At 40.8% G+C, this 23,030-nt stretch overlaps 1 protein-coding gene across 7 annotated transcripts in view; it reads left to right on the forward strand.

Moving 5' to 3' along the window:
• The window catches only part of HFM1 (helicase for meiosis 1), a 115,673-nt gene that overhangs the window by 49,987 nt on the left and 42,656 nt on the right, over nt 1-23,030 (forward strand). For 6 of the 7 annotated variants that reach the window (XM_043520683.1, XM_043520685.1, XM_043520684.1 and 3 more), the window contains 7 exons: nt 12,385-12,432; nt 14,787-14,867; nt 15,429-15,520; nt 15,902-16,008; nt 16,098-16,145; nt 16,353-16,450; nt 16,531-16,662. In XM_043520683.1, the coding sequence (XP_043376618.1) occupies nt 12,385-12,432; nt 14,787-14,867; nt 15,429-15,520; nt 15,902-16,008; nt 16,098-16,145; nt 16,353-16,450; nt 16,531-16,662 (606 nt within the window). Of the gene's footprint in view, nt 1-1,031; nt 1,127-6,185; nt 6,320-12,384; nt 12,433-14,786; nt 14,868-15,428; nt 15,521-15,901; nt 16,009-16,097; nt 16,146-16,352; nt 16,451-16,530; nt 16,663-23,030 lie in introns of all 7 variants that reach the window. The other variant, XM_037907680.2, reaches the window with a different exon arrangement.

The raw sequence follows: 23,030 nt of genomic DNA on the forward strand, positions 1-23,030 counted from the left end.
TCTTTAAGAACTCCAATTACTGTACATATAAGTAATTCTTCTTTCCTTTGTCCATTTAAAAAAAGGATACATGATTTTGCTGCTAGAGGTCCTGATTCAGAAACATACTTAAGCATATGCCTAACTTTAAGCATGTGCTTAAATTCTTATATTGAATCAGGAAGAGTTATTTGATTAAGGGCTGTTTTTCATATGTACCACATTCATCAATCCAAATGAAAAAACTAGTTGATTTTTGTATGGGAATTTTCTAATATACAATTAGCTCTATATTTCCAGTTTTGAACAAAGCAAGTGGGAAAGTGAAGGTTGGGTGCTGAGTACATGAGGTAACTTGATAGTGAGTAATGAAGTCAGTGGGGAATTTGGTGTATCTCTTAACGGTTCATTTCCAGGCTTTTTAACATTTGGCAATAATTAATGAGATTATCAGTGTCAAGAATTAGTTTTCTGACCTTGTATTTAATAATCATTCATTTAAGAGCTGCTACCCTCTTGAGGGAGGAATTGACAATCTTGCTAATCATAAGACTAATGTCCAGCACTGCAGAGTGCATTGAAGGACTACCAAGTGAATTCTCTTCAGTCCTTTTCATTCAGAAGGATTGTGGTGGTGACATGCAGCTTGGGTGGGGTGAGGTGGGATGTGGAAATCACTTGACTGAGGTTAATAGATTTTTCCAAATGCGTATTTGTCCGCTGAATAAGTGGGATTCTCTTTTGTGTATGTACGGTATTGTTTAACAACTGTGCAAAATTGCATTGATCCTAATACCGTCTATAGTATATGTGTGTTACAGCAAATAGGTTAGTAGCACCAGCCCAAATGCAAACAATTTTTTTTTTAAAGTTCAGGTACTGGTCAATGTGCAAATGGATTTGTCAGGATTTGTCTTTCAGTTGTTGATGTCTTGGCATTCCTCAACAGATTAAACATAACATTTTAAAAATACATTTTGAATTGTTACCAAAGATATGAAATGCATATTTTAGGTGTCTCCTGCTAAATCTTAAAGTACTTTTTTTTTCAGTTTGACACTACCGCTACAGCAGTTATCTTGACTAGGTTAAGTACAAGAGAGAAATATGTACAGCTGTTAAATGGTGCAGATACAATAGAAAGCAGGTAACTAAGTAATTTTGCAACAAGCATACTGATGAATAGAACAAACAGAATGTATTTTCTTGTTCTTTTGGCTTATCATCCCATGGATTATAAAAGACAGGTTTATGGGGAAATCATACAGAGGTATACCAGAGGTGGAAACTTCATTTTATCTGTTCAGTGTCTGGGAGAATACTAATCAACAAGAAAACCAAATAATATTTAGATGTAATCACAGAAGCTTTCTTATAGTATTTTTTTTTAGAATCAGTTTAATTCAGAAAAATAAATTCTGTAATTTGGGCATCTATCCTGTAAATTTAAAACACCATAGAAATCTGCCAAACACCCCAGTCCTGAGCCCACTCCCTTTCCAGTAGTCCAAGAAAAAAAGATGAACTTTGAAGTGTTCCCATATGTGATGGGGTATACCTACCCCGCACTGGGACGAAAGGGATTAACCCCATGCTCTGGGATGAAGAAGCTGCACCCCATCACCGCTGCTGAGCATGCTCCAACTGGAATCACAGTAAAAGAGGGAGTGGTTCAGCTCAGTCTGGACTGACTGAGGAGGAGAGTAGATATGTGCTGCAGGCTCCTGCCAGGAAGCTACTGGAGCCCCAGGCTGCAGAGGCTGACTGTGCTGAAGCCACTGCAGATACCCAGTTCACCGCCGAGGATGACAGAGAAGAGTTTGCTGATGCCGGGAGGCTACCAATGCTGCAAGTGAGGGTAGGAAGTGATGCAGGGAACGGAATGATTGCAGAGAGAGACCGAGCCTGAACACAGGAGAATCAGTTCCTCAGGGCCCTGGGTTGGGACCCAGTGGAGTAGGTTGGGCCTGAGTCCCCTTGTCCTGCACCATACCCACCACTGGATGAGGTCACCGCCCAAAGGATCGAGCTGTACTACCTTGAATCCAAGGGCAGCTATTTAGACTCTAGCCTCTGGGCCACGTTGCCTTGTACCAACTGTCAGCTGTTTAGACTCTGGCCAGTGAGCCTTGCTGTCCTAAATCCCAGGACAGCCTGACTGACTCTGGCCTTTGGACCATACCACCCTGAGAAGAAGGGCAGCTATGTAGATTTTGGCCACTGGGCGTTGCTGTCCTGAACCTCGGGACAGCGTGACTGACTCTGGCCATTGGCCCATATTACACTGACAAGGACAGCTATTTAGGCTTTGGCCACTAGGTCTTACTATCCTGAATCCCAGGGTATACCGACTGATCCTAGCCATTAGGCCATGCTGCCCTGGGAAAAGGGCTTCTATTTAGACTTCAGCCTCTAGGCCTTATGGTCCTGAGGCCAAGGCTTGCCCTGGTGACTTGGGCCACAGGGCCATACCACCCTAAGGAGCTGATTGGGTATACCCGCAACACCATAACATTGACATAAATATTGCTGGCTATTGTCGCACTGGATGTGTGAGATGCTTCACAATTACTTTAGTTACTGTCAGCAGCTTAATGGTAGAGGTGAGTTCTTCTCACCAGTTCTTTTGGTATATAAATTCTTTTGATTTCAAGTGATTAATTTTGTTCCTAATACCTATGATGTTCCTGTTCTAGCATCCTGGTTTTGTGTGGGGTAAGGAGGTTCTTAAGTTATCCCTGTTTTGAAATGTCTGTCTGTAGAGATGTAGATCCCTGCTAAAGTACAAGTCATGTTCCTTGAAAACAGCAGTATGACACTGAATGAGTTTCTGAGTTTGGAGATTGAGCTCCATGTATTTTTCATTAGCTGGAATACTACCCATACCTGATACCTAAAAAGGAGAGTTAGGTCTATAGTTCTATCTTAAACATATCAAAGGAAATTGGTTGTAGACACAGGTGAATCGCATCATACACGCATTTAACTTACGTGACTTCGAGTATACGTGCTTGGCAAAAAAAAAAGAAAAAAGAAAAATAACAAGATACCTGTAAATAGTGCGGGCAATTTCGCCCACCATTCCACTCAATACGTGTATGCTCCGGAGTGAGCGTGAGATGGATGTGAATCTGCTGTTCCCTCAGTTGGTTCCCACGTGCCTCTCATAGTGTGAGCATCTTGCCACGCTGAGTGTGATTCTAGTGTTTAAAGATACGTATTTTTCATACAACATGGCCCCTAAACGCAAGCCAACTACTTCATCTGGTGCTCAACTGAAGAAACAGCGATCTGTTCCAACGCTGGAGGAAAAACTGGCTGTGTTGGACTTATTAAGAGATGGTATGTCGGTCTCCAACGTGGTGTTTAAATATGGCCGCAATGAATCTAGCATCCGTGCCATCAAGATTCGAGAGAGAGAAATTTGTCAAGCCGTGGCATCAAGTGCTCCAATAACTGCTAAGGTGACGAGCCAGGTGCGTGATAAGACTTTAGTGAAGACTGAAAAGGCATTAAACTTATGGCTGGAAGACATGAATCGTAAACGTGTGCCTATCGATGGCAACACGTTGCGAGAAAAGGCTCTTAGCCTCTATGCGCTGTTCAAACCTCCTGCCGAAGAGGGACAGCCTTCTGATGAGAAGGAATTCAAAGCCAGCCAAGGTTGACTTAACAGTTTTAGGAACCACTTCAACCTCAAAAACGTGCAGACTACTGGTGAAGCTGGATCTGCCAATGAACAGGCAGCGAAAGCCTACCCTGAACAGTTAAAGAAAATCATAGAAGAAAAGGGCTATATTCCGGAACAAGTTTTTAATGCTGACGAGACTGGGCTCTTCTGGGGAAAAAAATGCCCCACCACACTTACACTTCGAAATCAGAAAGACAAGCCCTTGGCTTCAAAGCAGCTAAAGACTGTGTGACTGTGTTTTGTGGCAATGCATCTGGGCATTTAATAAAGCCCGGCTTGCTCTACAGGCTGCAAATCCCCGTGCCCTAAAAGGCAAGAACAAAAATCTCCTGCCTGTGTTCTGGCAATTAAATAAAAAGGCTTGGGTGATGGCAGCATCGCTTCTGGATTGGTTCCACAAGTGTTTCATTCCGGAGGTCAAGTGGTACCTCGACGAGAAAGGACTGATGTTAAAGTGTTGCTGATCGTAGACAATGCTCCTGGCCACCCTGCGACACTCTGGTTTGCACATAACGACATAGAAGTCATCTTTCTCCCCCTCCCAATGCCTCCTCCAACCTCTCAACCAAGGCATGATTCGCTGTTTCAAGGCCACGTACACGAGGCCTACATTCTCACAGATACATAGCACTATGGATGCTGATCCCAATCTTAATGTGATGGAGTGTTGGAAGTCCTTCAACATTGCCAATTGCATCAGTTATATTAAACAGGCAATGGATGCAGTCAAGCCTGAAACAGTCAATGCATTTTGGCGAAACCTGTGGAAAAAATGTGTGAATGATTTTAAGGGTTTCCCAACCATTTGATAAAGATGTGAAACGCATTGTTCAGCTGGCCAGGCAAGTGGGTGGTGATGGCTTCGTCGACATCCTTGAGGAAGAAATTGGAGAATTAATTGAGAACCATAGAGCAGTGTCTCCCAAACTTGGGACGCGGCTTGTTCAGGGAAAGCCCCTGGCAGGCCGGGCCAGTTTGTTTACCTGTCGCGTCTGCAGGTTCAGCCGATTGCGGCTCCCACTGGCCGCGGTTCGCTGTTCTCAGCTAATGGGGGCTGCAGGAAGCGGCATGGGCCGGGGGATGTGCCAGCCCCCATTCTCGCAGCCCCCTTTGGCCTGGAGCGATGAACCGCGGCCAGTGGGAGCCGCGATTGGCTGAACCTGCGGACGCAGCAGGTAAACAAACCGACCTGGTCCGCCAGGGGCTTTCCCTGAACAAGCGGTGTCCCAAGTTTGGGAAACACTGCCATAGAGAAACATTGACTAACGAAGAGTTAGAGGAACTGATAAAATCATCTACAGAAGACGAAGATGATGACGATGAACAGGAAGAGCCAGCAAGTTGGAATCTTCATAAATTTGCTGAAGTGTTCCAAGCAGCGAAACACTTGAATTATTTAATTTTTGAATGCGATCCCTCTATGGAACGAAGCCTCAAAATCACGCGTAGTATTACGGACGATTTGAGACCGTATCAAGAAATGTTTGAGCAGCTCAAGAGACAACAGCGACAGTTGCCGTTCACCATGTTTTTCAAGGAAAAACGACCAGCAGCAGGTGAGCCTACGCAATCAACTTCTCAAGCTGAACCAGAGCCAACCACTTCGTCTACGACTTGCTCTCTGTCACCCAAGCTCTCCGTCACCTCCGTCTCCTGGACCGACATCAAGCCCTGATGAGCCCTTGTAATTATCCCTGTAATTAAAAATAGTCCTGTAAAATTATATTTTGCATATGTACTCTTTATAATATACTGTACATTACTGTGTACATTATACATTTATACATATTACTGTACAGGGTTGTATACACAAAACCATGTACAGTATACTGTACTTTATGGGCAATTTAAGGGATTTTCAGGGGTAATTTTGACTATATGCAATTTTCACCTTATGTGCTGACTTTAGAACCAAACCTCTGAGTAAAATGCGACTCCACTGTATGTGGTGAAAGCATTAAAAAAAAAAAAAAGCAAAGAATAGAACACAGAAAGCTCCCAGGACATGTCTTTGAAGTTTGATACAAGAGAGATTCCGGAAACACTAGCCTATAATGCTCAATTGATGGAAGGCCTACTGGAAGTGAGAGACATTTAAAAATAAGAACATTCAGAATTACAATGGAATTTTAAATGCTAAAATTGAAAATCTTATAAGGTAAATCTAGTTAAGACTTTAACTCTGATATTTCCCAAATAACAAGAATATAATGCAACATGCAAATATAGATAGTTTTGTTTCTTGGATGCCAGTGATGTCCAACAGCCAACACCAAAAATCTGTGTTTCTTTTGCTAACTGGAGCCCATTCCATAACAAACAGCTTGAATTCCTGATCATTTAAGTATTTTTACCTTTTTATACCAAGTACCATAAAAAGCCTCAGCAATAAGTGGACTATTTACTGTAAAATATAATTTATTATTGTTTGTAAAAAAAATTGTTTGATACTTTGATTAATGCTTATTGTAATTTAATTTTATTTCTAATTGATTTATCTTTTGTTCCTTACTAGTTTGCACAAACATCTTGTTGAGCATTTAAATGCAGAAATAGTGTTGCACACCATCACAGATGTGAAAATAGCTTTGGAATGGATACGATCAACTTTCCTATACATCCGAGTTTTGAAAAATCCAGTTCATTATGGTTTGTGGCTTTGAAATTGACTAGAATATGATACTGGATTATATGTCATGTCTAAGATAAAGTAGGTTACAGTAAACTACCTGCATTTTTGGCAAGTAATTTTCTGTTTGTGAGAGATGGTAAAAAAAAGATTAGTGTTACTTGTTTTCTCTTGCATTTTATGGGCTGTCATTTCAGTAGGGATTGAAGACAATGAAGTTGTTAAAGGTGACCTGGAACATCTTTAGGAAAAAGCATTTCAACCATGTTAACATAATTAGCAGGCATTTCAACATATTTTAAACTTGTACTACTTTTTCATTAACAGGTCTGCAAAATTTCAGCCTATGATTACCAACTTCCCACTGTGCTGAGGTATCACAGCACACACAAAGCTGGTGGCATATTACCATTGCTTTTCAGCTCTGAATATTGAGTGTGCCTCCAAGGAAAAGGTGTAAACCAACTTTTATTTAATATTGAGTGGTTTTTCTTTTTAATATCCTTATTTTATAGAAGATAAAATGAGGATATTAAAATTCAGAAAACTGCTTCATATTGAATAAAAACACATCTATCTTTTCCCCCAAAGGCAGATTTTCTGCTTCAGCACTGATAGTACAGGCTGCTGACCCAACCAGCATAAGGCATTCTATGGTACTTAGCAAAATGGGATGTCTGCGATGGTGATTGTGGAACAGTTGCTTTGTGGCACTGAAAAAGAAAATAAATAATTGGTAAATTTAAATCTTTTTGGTTGACATGTTCTCAAGTGATAAGTGTTTGGACATTCAGCAGCTGTTAGTAAGGTACTCCTGACTCCTTTTTTTATATATATACATATATATATATATATATGTATGTTTACACTTTAGGATATTGTTAATACCATTGTACTATCATGTGAAAAGGTTTATAAAAATAATACGAAGATCACAATGCCCTGCAAAACCAAGGCCATTATTAGTTAAAAGTATTACAATAGATGCCTGTCTCATTGGCACTATCATAATCCAAATAAATTATGTTCACCCAGATTCAGTCTTTTGTTTCCTAGTTTGGTAGGAAATGCTCCTACCACATAAGAGATGCTCCTAACTTGTTGGGAGGAGGGAGGTTAGGAAAGCTGCATATTGTTGGAGGAAATTCTAGCTAGGAAATTTTTGCTAGGAAGCTGTGCTGATGACTTTGAGGAACCCTTGCTCTTGTTTATGGCCGATGACTTCAGACATTTTCAAGACCTAGTCTGCAGGATTGCAGACCCCCTGCGGATTCCTTTGGAGAAAAATCAAGGATTAGCAACATAAGATGCTTGATATCTTCCACACTTCCTCTTCCTTCAAGATTATATTACTGATCAATGAAGCTCTTCTGGACCTCGCAAAAGAGCTCTGGCAGATCCCAGCATCCATCCGTCCAACTTGCAAACCCGCCGACAAAAAGTACTACCTTCCAGTGAAAGATGCTGAATTTCTATTCTTGCACCCTACCCCAAACTCTCTGGTGGTCAGTTTGGTGCAAGAGAGAGGCCAATACCAACCCTGTGCTAGTCATCCAGACAGGGTTTGGAAATGCCTAACTTATTTGGACGCAAGGCATATTCATCAGCTATGCTCCAGTTTTGAATCTCAAACTATGAGGCTCTGATGGCTAACTACTTAAATTACTCCAAATTGGAGGATTTCTGTCATGACTTCCCATAGGCCAAGAAAGAGCAATTTCAGTCCCTAATATTGGAAGGATACCTTCTAGCCTGTACAGCCCTACAAGCCTTCTGTAGACCAGGGGTCTCAAACTCAATTTACCTTAGGGCCAGTGCCAGTCCTCAAATCCTCCCAGCAGGGTCAATAATGTCACTGAAGATGGTGTTCAGAAAAGAAAACATTTATATTGTATTTTTTATTTCAAATTTCTTAGAAATAATAAAACTGTCATACAACTTTATACAATTCTTACCTCCCAGAGAGTTTTTAGTGTTGGCCAGCCACCTGGCAACGCTTCAGTTCTGTCAGTTTGTTGGTGTTTGGCCTCAGTGACTGAGCAGTTGAAACCTTCAGGATTGCAGCAAGGTGTGCATCAGATAGTTGTTTTCAGTATTTTGACTTGTTTATATTCTTTGTGGGAAAAAAGTGATGCTGCCTCAATGGCTAACTCTGCCTGGCAACTAATGATGCTGCCTCCAGGGCTGACTCTGCCCAGTAACTAGTGATGGTATTTGCGTCCCTCTCCCCCAGCCAATGGGAGCTGTGGGGGGGCGGCTCCTGTAGTTGAGATTGCCAGCAGCGTGTCTGCCTGCGTCTCTCCTCCATGGGCCGCAGTAGGAAGGTTCTTGGACCACAGATGGCCGACAGGCCAGGACTTTGAGACTCCCTGCTCTAGACACTGCTGCCCGATCCATTGCAACTGCTGTGGTCACGAGGCATGCATTATGGCTCCACCTCTCAGGTTTTCCTAAAGAGGTACAAACCACTGTGGAAGACTTACCTTTTGAGAACCGAAAACTATTCTCGGAGCGCACAGACGATTCCCTGCACTCCTGTAAAAACTCCCTAGCTACCCTCCAATATCTTGGCATTTACACGCCTGTATCGAAGAGATATCCAGGGAAATACCACCTCCCCCCTCACTCTTGATCACCGCAATATACTCCTCAATGGTACTATGACACCCAGGGCTGAAAACAAAGGCCTCCCTCCAAGTGTAAACAACCTATTCCTCAGGGGGCTACCTCTCACACCCCCACACTGAAGAAACAATTTTGAAAGTGTATCAAGGCCCCAGGAAGCCTCCCCCTCTTCCAGTCATTCCCACCATCTTTGAGGTCCCACCAGTTTAGTGACCAACTAGCTCTTTCTCTCCCATCATGGAGACTAATCACCTCAGACAAGTGGGTTTTAGAGATAATTTCAGGAAGGATACTCCATCCCCTTTATACCTTTCCCACCCCCCCGTCCTTCTTCAGGGACCCCCTCACAAACCCATTCTAGGGGGAGAAATAAATCATCTGCAACTGGAAGCCGTAGAATTGGTCCCTTTCCAACACAGGGGACAGGGTTTCTACTCCCGTTATTTCCTCATCCAGAAGAAATCCGGTGGCTGGTGACACATCCTGGACCTTCGCAATCTAAACAAGTTCATCAAACTGCAACACTTCAAGATGATTACCTCTCCACTATTATCCCAGCACTGGAACAGGAGGACTGGTTCTTTGCCCGTGACCTCCAAGACACATGCTTTTATATTGCAGTACACTCTGCTCACGGACAATTTTTCCAATTTGTCATGGGTGACAACCACTACCAGTACAAGGTGCTTCCTTTCGGACTGTCAACTGCCCCTTTGGTGTTCTCCAAGGTCCTGGCAGTAGTCGCTGCCTACCTAAGGAAACAAGGAGGCATCATCTTTCCATACTCGAACAACTGTCTCCTCAAGACCCCAGCTGAGACCGACATTCTCCGAGCCATCTACAACAATGGACTTGTTTACGAAACTAGGCCTCCTCATGAACCTAGAAAAGTCCACTTTAATGCCAGTACAATATCTGGAATACAGAGTATCTTCATTATGGCCCAAATTCTGCCCTCAGCTACATCTGTAGAACTCCACTGGAGGTAAGTGAGTTGTAGCTCACGAAAGTTTATGCTCAAATAAATTTGTTAGTCTCTAAAGTGCCACAAGTACTCCTTTTCTTTTCTCCTGAATGGTTCTCTGAATTCCTACCACTTCACAGATCCTTGGTCATACTAGATCTGATATACAATATGTAGGTTTGCCCCCAGACCTCTGCCAGAACGTGCCTCCAACATCTAGGACACATGGCAGCGGCCACTTTCATGATCAGGCACGCAAGACTACACATGCAATGTTTTCAGGCATGGCTCCATACAGTATATCACCCCAACAAACACAGCCTCCACAAACTCTTATCCATGCCAATAAGAGTCAAGGACTCACTACTTTGGTGGATGGAGCCCAACAATGGCTGTGTTGAAGTTCCTTTCCTCCAACGACCACCGGCCATGATCCGAACAACCGATGCCTCCCTAATCAGTTGGGGAGCACAACTACACAATCACACAGTGCAGGGCAGATGGTCGTTAACCGAATCCACTCTACACATCAACCTCCTAGAACTATGAGTGGTCCGCGATGCCTGCCGACATTTCCTCCCTCTCCTTGAACATCACACCATCAGAGTCATGACGAACAATCTCGCCTGTATGTTCAACAGACAAGGTGGAGCATGTTCTCACTCTCAGAGCACTCAAATTGTAGAACTGGTGTATCCAGCACAACATCACCATTTCAGCAGCATACCTCCCTGGATACCAGAACATCACTGCGGACACATTGATCTGGAGATTCTCCCAGGATCATGAGTGGCAACTGGATATGCGAGCCCTTCAGCCCATCTACAATTGATGGGGATGTCCTATCATAGATCTTTTTGCTACAGCAAAACTCCCTCAATTCTGTTCCAGAGCAGGACTGGGACACGGATCGCTGGGAGATGCATTCTTCATTGCATGGAGTACACCACTCCTCTGTGCCTTCTGTCCATTTCCCCTCCTATTCTAGATACTTCACAAAATACAGGAAGACCAAGCTCACATCATTCTTATAGCTCCAACATGGCCATGACAGGTTTGGTATATTTATCTCCTTCACATGATAGAATGCCAACCAATCTCTCTCTGTCCAACACCACAGCTCCTTTCACAGGACGTATCCTCCATCCCAATCCACAGACGCTCCCCTTCAAAGCTTGGCTCCTCCATGGTTCCAGGATTCAGAAATAACCTGTTCGGATGCAATGAGATACTTTTGAAAAGCAGGCGTGACACAACGAGACACACTTACATTCACAAATGGACTAAATTTCAATGCTGGTGAACCTCCCACCAAGTTGACACAGCATGTGCTCTGCTAGCATTTATCCTGGACTACATGTTACACCTTTAAACAACCAGGATTATCCACCAGTTCCATTCAGGTACACCACGATCAGCTTCAAAAATGGAACACTACATACTTTGAGGACCACACCCTGAAAGAAATCTTTCCCAACCCCCCACTTCTCGCCTTCAAACTCCCATCCAACCTCACCAAGCTCATCATCAGAAGCAAGCTCCCCACAGTCCAGGAAACACCACCTGAAAGCAGCGCCAGACCCTGCCAGAACAACAGATGTAAAACCTGCAGATACATCTCCACAGCTATGATGATCAATATCCCCCCAATACACTTTTCAAGATCCATTGGTCCTACACATGCCTATCACAATATGTGGTGTACCTGATCCAGTGTATCAAATGCCACAACAACAACTATGTGAGTGAAACTAGCCAATCACTATGCTCTCAAATGAACTCCCAAAGAAAAACGATAAAAGACAAAAACACCCTATCACGTGTAAGCAAACACTTAAGTGATAGTTCTATATCTGACCCCTCAGGTCTCATCATCAAAGGAAACCTGTAAAACACCTTCAAAAGATGAGCCTGAAAACTTTAATTCATAATTCTTCTGGACACTAAAAACAATGGACTTAACAAAGGCACTGATTTTATGGCTCATCACAATTTTTAACGCACTCTGCTGCCTACTAACCCTCCTTTGTCCTAAAACTTGTGAGGTGTTCAGTGTCATCTTCATTTGAAGTGGTCTCCTACAACACTAGTCTGAACAATCTGTCCAACCTTCTATGTAGCTGTGACACTCTGGTTACCGTTTCCAGACCTAAGTAAGGAAGATCTCTGTGAAGCTCAAAAGCTTGTCCCCTCTACCAGCGGAAGTCGATCCAATAAAATATATTATCTCATCCACCTTCTCTCATATCTGGGACTAACACAGTTACAACAACACTGCAAACTTAAAATGTATACTATTTCATATATATGCAAAAGTTGGTCCAATAAAATATATTACCTCACCGACCTTGTGCCTCCATTTTAAATGTCAATTAGTATGAAAGGTACTTAAATTGACATTTTTTACAGTCAGTAAATTGTTTTGGTAGACAGTAATGTTGAAAATTAAATGCATGATTGTATTCATTTAAAAGGCCATTTTGCCTTTTCCTCTAGGTTTTTCGTGTGGATTAGACACAGTTGGAATTGAAGCAAAATTACAAGGTCAGTGCCCTTTCACCTTTCTGAGTACAACATGACACTTTGGGCCAGATTCTTCCACCATATCTGACTAGCTCTGTTCATTTCCGTGGAACTACTGATGGAGCAAGATACTATTCAGTGTGATTAAGGTTGGCTGACTCTAGCCTTTTGTGAATTGTTAAAGCAACACTATTACTTTCATTTAACTTGCAAGCTATTCCATATCAGAAATACTGGGCTTTCCAAATATGATTCTTTTACCCCAAAACAATTTCATAATATGGAGAAACAATAAATACTCCTCTTCCCAAGTTCTTGCCCACATGCACAGGTATAGAGCTTCTTGTATATCCTGCTCATAAATCTAACTTTGCATACAGTTAGATTCATTTCATTTTGAATGCTTTTCATTTTCCTTTCTTTTCTTCCATTGATTTGTCATTTGATTTGATTTAATTTCTTTTTACATTCTTTCAAAATTTTCTCTACAGAAATTTAATATCAGATTTCCTCATTCCACAGATTGGGGTAACTTAAATACCTGCAGCTTGCCCAAAAGCAATTTAAAAACTGCATGCTTGATGCAGATGGGGCAGCATTAGTAGAGACTGTGGGGGAACTTCATACTGCCTTGTATTATAGAAAACTTTGCATCAGGCCTCATGACTCCCTGAGGAAGGTGGGAGGAGAATTTTGTATAGGTCAAGGGCATGGTATTTTATGGCCAGTGGGAGTGTATCCAGTGAGCTATAGGAGGGCCTTATATGCTATTCTTTCACGTTACCTATATTGGTGGCTGTGATTTGGCTATGTATACAGTCTGGCTGGTTTAGACTGAGGATTCCATTCCCGAGGACTATGAGATTTTTCACATGGAGCAAAGCCCTTTAATGCATATTCTACTCTATTGCTAAAGATTTAGCATTTATTGCTTGATTTATTCATTCTGTTTAGGTATGCCAGAAGAAATCTTACACATCTTGCAAGATTTATATGCATAAAGTGCTCCATACCTTATTTAGTCATATGTCAAATCTATTTGATTTATTGGATCTTCTAAGAATTATTTTGCTATGCTAAAATGGTTCCAAGCTTGTTTATACATTTATTCATATAGCAAGTAGATAAAGCAATGCCAAGAAGTAAGATAATTCAATCAAGCAATTAAGGGACCTTGTATGCTGTATTGTTGTTAAAGTGGACATGTAGCATCTGACTTTGCAAATACAAAAAGATCAACTATATTCTTCAGTTCTCAGGTTTTTATAGAATAGTCTTTAACTATTACTTAAAGAATTTTTAAGAAGATGGTTTTATCGTAGCTTGAACATAAAATAAGTATTTATTTTAGGGCTCTTTAAATATTAAAATTACTTCTCAATTTATGACAATACCATCAAATTACCCAGATGAAACTCAACAGTTTAGGGGTCAGCCCCTCCCATCTTTAAACGATAAAAACAAATATGCTATACTTTCTTTCATTCTGTCTACAGCATAAGAATTATATGAAATACAAAATAGGTATGATAATAGAACATTACTTGCCAAGATTTTAACCGCACCAATCTGGAAATTCAACTTTATTATTCTAATGGATATTGTAACTCAGCCCTCTTGCACATATGCAGTATTTTGTAGTAATGTATATTCTGTTAATTATAATTATGTTCATATATATGTATGTGTGTATGCAATGTGGATGATTTGTGGTTGCTATGGGAACTACAACTTTGAGTTTCTTGCCATGTTTGCATTGAAAAATCTCAACATTGTATTAATGTCATTTTTGCACTTAATTTTCTTGGTTTTGAAAGAGATAAGAACAAAAGGAAACACTTTGATCATCATCATTCAATATCCACTGCCAGTGACTACATAGATTCATTTGAATTTGTAACCATTGAAATAAATGCAGGCACAGTTACTATAATGTACATATACGATTAAACAATCACACGTGCATTTGAATAGCCATGCCTTGCTACGTGGTTAAAAATTAGTGAAAATATTGTATTGTGTTGGGTGATTACTAGTGGACTCTCAATCTTTTCAGAGCTTAAGCTGACATTTTAAACTTCTCGCGTCTAGTTTCTTTCACATTTTCTACAATTTTAAAGTGAGGTTGGTTGGTTGGTTTTCGTTGAATGTATAGTTGAGCTTGAGCCTACCCTAGTGAATTTAGTAAGAATTTCTGCCACTGACTTCAGTGGGAGAAGGATCACCTGCTTAGGCCTTCCATTGGGTTAAGTGGAATTACTCTGGTTTACACTGATGTAACTTAGACCATAATCTTTTCCTTAGTATGTACAAAAATATCGTATTTTTTTCCTGCATGTTCTAAAGATGAATTTCTCTTTTCAAATTCTGGACAGAATTGTGTTTGAAGAATTTGAACAATTTGTCATCTCTTGATTTGATCAAGATGGATGAAGAATTTAATTTCAAACCTACAGGTAACATTTACTTCATAATATAATTTAGACTATAGTATTGAAAACATATTTTGAAAATATATTGATAAGGTTTAAAAATTATTCTTGATATGAGTTTATCATAGGACATACTAAAGGGCACAGCGATTGGCCAGTGAACAGAGAACCATTCAGGAGAAAAGAAAAGGAGTACTTGTGGCACCTTAGAGACTAACAAATTTATTTGAGCATAAGCTTTCGTGAGCTACAGCTCACTTACCTCCAGTGGAGTTCTACAGATGTAGCTGGGGCAGAATTTGGGCCATAATGAACATACTCTGTATTCTATTATCTGAACTGAATTTAATTTAGCAAATGATAGAAGTTGTATTCTTAGGACCATATACTGATCTGGATCCCTGTGCAAATCCTCCTATTAAATCACTGGAAATTCTGCTGCGGATCAAAAGATGGCCTGGTGGCAGTGATCTATGTATAATAGTATAAGGAAAATAAAAATGCAGTTCTGTTGCTTAGAAGAAGCAAGTACACTACACTTCTCTTTAAAAAAATGCAGTAAATATTTTTAATCTTTATCTACAGAGACTGGAAAACTAATGGCTTGGTACTATATTGCATTTGATACAGTGAAACAGTTTTCCACAATTAATGGAACAGAAACTTTATCAGAACTGGTAATTTAATTTTCCTAAGAATATATATATATGTATATATATGTACATCTGTAAGTTTAAAACAGAATTGAAGACAGTTTATATTGTTTTTCCTTACACCAAAGAATTATGATGTTCAAGATGTATAAGATGTGTCAAAATGAATTGCAATATTATTTTTTCGAGGGTTTTATTCTCTGAGATCTTCCAATTCTCCCATCTTTTACACTCCTCAATTACGTAGCACTGAGTCATCTTACCCTTCTGAATGAAGGAATTCTGAAGCAATTCTGATTATATATAACATACTATATTGTCTTGTGCTATTACTTCCATTATATTTTACTACTAACGACAATTGCATGAAAACAGGATCTGTTAAACAATATTAAATTGTTACAGATCACAATGATATCCGGCTGCGTTGAATTTTCAGATGTCAAGTTAAGAACAAATGAGAAGAAGATATTGAACACATTGAATAAAGACAAGAACAGGATAACTATCAGGTACAAAAATGTCAGTGAATTAATGTTCAGAAAGAAAGTATTTTTTAGTTAAAGTGAATAGCAAAAAATCAGTGTGTTTTATTATACAGGTTTCCAATGGAAGGGAAGATAAAAACAAGAGAAATGAAAGTAAACTGGTAAATATTTTGTGTCACATCTCATTGGCTTGAAAATAAAAGCCCTGATCCAAACTCCTGTTGACTTCATTGTGTGCAGGCTCATGCCTTTAGATGCCAAACAATGTTGCTTTTATCTTGAACTTGCCTTTGTTTTTCAATGGAGTCTTTGACTTTTGTTTTATTATATTTTGTTTGTTTATATACTAAGAAATATTTCTTTTTCAGTCTTATTCAGGCTCAATTAGGATGCATTCCTATTCAAGACTTCACTTTGACACAAGATACAGGCAAAATTTTCAGACATGGCTTAAGAGTTACTAAATGTATGTTAAAATTCAATGCATTTTGATATATTTAATAATAAACTGTATTATATTATTAAATATATTTTTTTCTTTCTTAGGGTTGTCTGACTTTCTGGCATCACGTAAAAACAATTTTCCTGCATTATTAAACTCTTTGATTTTAGCTAAATGTTTCAGGTGCAAACTGTGGGAAAACTCTCTGCATGTATCCAAACAGCTTGAAAAAATTGGTAGGTACCAGAAAGAAGCAGTAATTATAATAGTGTGTCAGAGTTCATCATTAACTTCACTGTAAACTTTTAGAAGATCTGTTTTCTGGACTAAATAAGTCTCCCAACTTTTCATTTGCCAGAATCATGGTAAGAAAGACTGTTGCAAAGATGATTATTTGACAGACCAGTACAAATTCTTTCAGAATTAGTAAATTCTTAACTGGATTAGTAACTAGAATGAAAACTTTTATCTTGGAATAAGAACAAAAATACACTAGAGAAAACATTTAAGGAACTTTTTCCAGAGACTTTATAGTATCAGATTCATGTTTATAAAGAAAATTTAACTATCCGTTCTCTTGGCAGAAACAACTGATATTTGAACTTTTAATTAAATCTTTTTGTAATTTGTGATGTACCCTGCAAAATACTGAATTTCTACTGCTTTGCTAATAATGTACACAACCCTGTCCTATTACATTACTGTTTTCCTCAATGGTAGACAGTCTTTTCACTGAAAATCCACACACACGGGGCACTTTCAAGGATGACATAATTGTGACAAATGTAGTATGTTAATGACGTCTGAGAGGCTTTAAGACAACTTATTTATTTACCTAACAACAGGAGATTACCTACAAAATAAATACAGGACTGATGCTGCTGTAATCTAACCTTGCTGCCTGAGTCTCTGCAGCTGCTTCTTGGCGCTGTGTGGGAGACAGGAAGAGTGGTACCACATAGAGTCCTACAGAATGTGTAGCAACTTCTTGCTACAGTTTGGCTCTTTAGGATACACTTTCTCTTTTAAAAAAATTCACCATATTCTCTAACTGAACAAATTCTATCAGTGATTTAACTTAACATTTTTAATGTTATTTTTACGATATCAACCAATCTAATTAATCTTCAGCACTTTTCTGTATCTGCAGTAATTGGGGTTTCTAGGCATTTCCATGTCTCAAACAGTCTGTTCACCCTCTTTGAAATAGTCTGAAACACAGTCGATCCATTACACTTTTTTGTGCTTCCCGTGATTTTTCACATTGCAACTGTGTTGCTCTATAATTGAGTAGTGCTAAATAAATTGCCTTTTCCCCTTCAGTCTACAGAGTCCACATTCTTCAAATCTGTTTTCTTGTGTGTATCAGGAACTAGATATCATACTGAATTTCATAAGTTTTAGCCAGATGGATGCATTCTGTATTCATGAACCGTGGTCCATTGCTATCATTGCAGTCCTTGAAATTCCATGACATGTAAATACAGACTTAGTGATCACGGTTGAAGCTGTGGTATCTTGAAGTATCAGTCTGGAAAGTGGTTAAAATAGTCCATTATGATCAGGTGGTCATGTCTTTCCAGGGCAAACAAATCCATTCCGACTTTGCCTTCGAGTATTGCAGGTTGTTCATGTGGTGTCATGTTTCTTTCCCCTTGTGTATCTCTGTATTTCAGGCAGGTTCCACACTTGCTCATTATTTCATCCACATCACTGTTTATATGTGGCCAGCATATTACTTCTGCTCTTTTTTTTAATTTAGTCATTCCAAGGAGTTTTGGTGTGGGACTTAATTCTCATTTACAAAAAGGTCCCTTTACAACGCACTGGGAGTGGGAGTAAATGTACTTTGTAAAGTGGCCCTCATGTAAACGAGAATCAGGTCCATAGTCTTTCCAGTATTTTCCTTCTTATGACTATGGAAATTACTGTTTTTGTACATTTCATGAGTACTCCCAAAATCACTGAGAGGTTCATTTTTATATGACGAATATGCATGTGTGGAAGTGTTTGACTCCATCCAGTATTTAGAGCATGTATTACTGCTTGTATTGTTTCATCCTTAGCTGTTTCTCTTTCCTGCTCATCTTGTATTTGTGGCAAAAGGGCACGTGGTGCTTTTATCGGGTTCACATGAGCTGGTAACTGCTTATTCTAGATCATCTATTTGGGAGGTAGCAAAGAGAACATATGCTCTTGACAGAATGTCTGCAATTACTAGATGATGTCCTGGCCAGAACTACAGCATTAAACTATACTTTTATACTTTCATGGTCTGTCTACACTGCAGTAAAACACCTGCAGCTGGCCCTTGTCAGCTGACTCAGGCTCGGGCTGCATGGCTAAAAATTGTAGATGTTGGGGCTTGGGCTGGAGCGGTCACAGATGCTGGGCTGCAGCCTGAGCACCAACATCTATACTGCAGTTTTATAGTTCTGCAGCCTGAGCCCTATGAGCCCAAGTCAGCTGCCATGGGCCACCTGCAGGTGTTTTATTCCAGTGTAGACATATACACAGAAGTAACTTCTATATTCTTCAAGTACTTTCTTGTGTGTTGTATTCAGCGGGTTAAGGTCAATTTCGGCTCCTCAGCTACAGTTGTACAGAAAATTGTGATACTTTGTACAGCCATATAAAAGGCCCATATATTTCTCTTTCAGTTTCCTCTTGTAGGTTTTTCTACTGCTGTCATAGCTCTTGCAGCATATTTTATTGACAGCCATTCATTTTCATGCCTCTGTAGCAGTGGAGCTTCTAGGTTCCTTTTGAAGATACTCTTTCGGTGGGTCAAACAATTGCCAAATTAGAGTTGATATCAGTACTTTCTTCAAATTCTTGAATTCTTTCATACTCTGGCAGCTAACTCCATTTTTTATCTTTGTGAAGTTAGGTGAGTTATTCGAACTACATAGTTGGGTGTGAATTTACTGACACAATTGAACATGCATTGTGGTCTTGGATATATTTATTTTTATTAAATTTTTGGGTTTCTGTATGTCAGTGTTGCATGAATCTTAGAAACTTCAAGCTTTGTGGTCAATTTATCTCCTAAATGTGTGATTTTCTATTTATTTTTTTTAATTGACATTTGGCCTTGTTCAATTTAGGACTGTTCTTAATGCTTCTTGCATTTTCTAGTACCCTCCACATTTCTCCCTGATATTCAGCAGAAATGCTGCTTCAGGCTATTATATCCAATGCCAAATTTCTCCTCACTTCTTCTGGCAGGCAGGATTATGACCAATCACCATCCAGGATTTTTCCACCTCTTCTGTTTCTTCAGTTTTTTAGCTGCTTCACTCAGGGTAATATGCAAAAAGGCAATTTCTATGTCTGCATCTTGTTCTATTTGTCTCCCAACCGGAGAATGAAACAGAAAAAGGGGGGAAAAAACGTATCCTTATAGTAACGTTTTTTCCTTCCTTCTTTGACAGAACCTCCCACTACTTCAACTAGGCAGTGGCTAAAGCAAGTTCAGGAGCTGTGACAAACAAAATTTGTCAGCTAGTCCTTCCTTAAAGGGGGATAAAAGCTCACCCAAGAGGGTAGAGACATTTGCTGAAGTAACAGCAAACTAATAAAGTGATTGATGTGGTCTCTGGGGCTGCAAAAGACAAAGTTATCACAAAGGGGAGGGAAGTCTGTTTGTTAGAGGCTCTCCCTAAGTCAGACCTGGAAGAGGTCCTTCAATACTTCATTGAGGGAAGGGATCTCAACAAGCCCCTTCCTTTACTCTTACCTGTGAAGTTCCTGACACAAATAAAGAGTCCTCCTTGGCTGCTAAATCTTACCAGGAGACTAACCTTTCCTCCCAGAAGTTATCTAAAAAGGCTTGAGGGCTTCTAAGTTGCTTATTCTTAGACTTCTTTCACTGTTCCTAGAAAATTGTGATGAATGCCGATACTTTTTCTTCTAGTGCTGGTCCCTATGTGAATTCCACACGTGGGTACACTTGCGTACCATGTGCCCAAGTCCAGAGGTTTTAACAAGCTGTGTCTGTTGCCTGACACACGTGCAGTAGGTCTCCTTGTTCTCCCAAATGAGGGTATAAGAAGCGTGTGGGTCAGTGCCCCCCAGTTCCTTGTTACCACTGCATGGCTTGAGGCAGAATCCATAGCCCTCTCTTTCTTCAGCTTTTCAGAGAACCTGTAAATAAAATTGTAAATATTTATTCTTCCTAGATTTAGTAAAGTTATAGTTTTAGTGTATCTTTCTTCCCCTGACTGGGGATTCCCTCCCCACAATCTGGGACTATGCCCGGAGTCCTGGGCTTCAAAAACTGTGTCTTCTGCCCTAAATCCTTCTCTGTTACTGACAAACAGCAACACTATCTCTACTGTCTGAGTGAGACACATATCTCTGCAAAGTGAAGTATTTGTCACTTGTTTCCACCAATGCCTTGTAGAGCCTATGAGCTTTGCCTTAGGAAACACTTGATGGAGAAGGCCATGAAGCCCCTTTCCAGTCTGGGCCAGGGAGACATACGTAGGAGCGGAGCTTTTGGCTTCTAAGCCCAAAGACCCTTCAGGTCTTCCCATGTGTGTAAAGGGTACTGTTATGGGCACAAGGGCAGATCCTCGTCGAGGACTATCCATAAGAGACATGATCCTTCCCTGAGCCCATCGAGGTCAGGTGCCTTCCCCAAGAAACTGGCTCCGCTAAAACCTCCTAGATTGCAGGGTAAAGTGTGTAGGAAGAAGAGTCTGACATTTCCATCAGTGATTCTGTCACCAAAGCATAAGGAACTTTTATCTGCCAGTTCCATCTACAAGTGCGGGTCTGGACTTCTTGGTTCCTACCTGTCCACCCAAAGTATGTACTACACCCAGGGACACACTGGTATTGTTGGTGCCAACCACTGGGAACTGTTGCACACCGGGACACGCAGAGACCTACATGGCACCAGTGGATATCTTTTCTACTTGCAGTCCCCCCTCTTCTCTGGCCCAGCCTTCCTAAGGGACAGAAGATGATACTACTTTGATTTCCCCTTAATCCTCTCACTTACAGCCATCAGGCAGGATTGCCCTGGTATTGATGTGTCTGCCATTTCAACAAGGCCAATCTTCAGATTCGTGCTGGCCCCTCTTACATCCCTCCTGGAGAGAGTCAAGCCCAGACAGGCAATTCAGGACTTACGGCCACTACCCTTCTAGATATGACTTCCCCAGAGACTGATGGTACCCCATGCCATAGGGTCCCCCACAAACAAGTGGCCCTTCGTTCTGGCCTTATTGGGAGCCGTGGGATCCCCGTAACAGATGCCTGGGATCCACTCAGGAGTCTTTCTGCTCTTCTTTCACCAACAACTGGATCTGTGAGTGTATGAGGAGGATATTGAGCCAGAATCACAGGTACCGGCAGTTCAACAGGATCTCCTCCTCCTACCCAGATGAGGTGGTCTCTCCTTCCCCATCCCCACCGAATAACCATATGCAATACCAGGAGTTGCTGCAAAGAGTGGTTAGCAATCTCTAGATACTCTTGGAGGAAGTCCAAGACCCATACCACTGACTGCTGGACATTCTGCAGCCTCAGGGCCAAAGTAAGATGGCCCTCCCAGTTAACGAGACCATATTGGAACTGGCAATATCAATCTGGCACAGCCCAGCATCCTGTAGCCCCACACCTAGGAGGGCTAAGAGGTACTATTTCATCCCAGAAAAGGAAGCCAAATTTATGTAGACTATTGGGCACTAAGCCAGGTGACATTCCATAACTGGTATCCCCCACCCTTCATCTTCGACTTACTACAACATGTGCACTCTACCAGAATTTTCACCAAACTGGGCCTCCGGGGTGCTTACAATCTAGTACACATCTGGGTAGGAGATGAATGGAAGAGCGCTTTTAAAAACCTCTGTGGGCACTTTGAATATTTAGTAATGCCATTCAGTCTGACCAGTGCTCCAGAGATCTTTCAACACTCTGTGAACAATGTATTTAGAGACATCCTGTAGCAGTATGTAGTCATCTTTCTTGATGACATACTTGTGTTTTCAGATAACCCTGATCAGCATTGTTACCGTTTGATTCCATGCTGGAAAAGCTATGAAAGTATAGGCTGTTCATGAAATTGGAAAAAGATACCTTTGATCAGTCCTCCACAAAATTCTTGGGATACATCCTTTCTCCAGATGGATCAACAGAAGTTAGAGGTCATCCGCAGGGGGGCAATGCTTCGGTCCCCCCATGAGTTACAGCTTTTTCTGGGCTTCTTGAATTTTTACCAGAATTTAATTCCGGGCTTCTCAGGGCACATAGCCCCCATGACCAACCTCCTTTGCAAGGCCATCACATTTGTTTGGACACGCGAAGCTGACCATGCTTCTGAAGAGCTCAAGGCTGCTTTCACCACCACTCCCATTCAAGCCACTTGGCCCTCACCCAGGCATTCAGAGTGGAAGCCGGTGTCTCCAGTGTGGTCATTGGAGCCATACTGTCTCAGAGACATGGTCCACAGCAAATGTTACACCCCTGGTCCTACTACTCACCCCTGCCAGATGGAATTATGATACATTAGATAAGGAAATGCATTAAATCAGCCTTTGAAGAGTGGTGCCATAACCTCAAGGAAGCCCAGCACCCAATGCAAGTCTTTTTT

Source organism: Chelonia mydas, chromosome 8, assembly GCF_015237465.2.
Source record: "Chelonia mydas isolate rCheMyd1 chromosome 8, rCheMyd1.pri.v2, whole genome shotgun sequence".
NCBI lineage: Eukaryota > Metazoa > Chordata > Testudines > Cheloniidae > Chelonia > Chelonia mydas.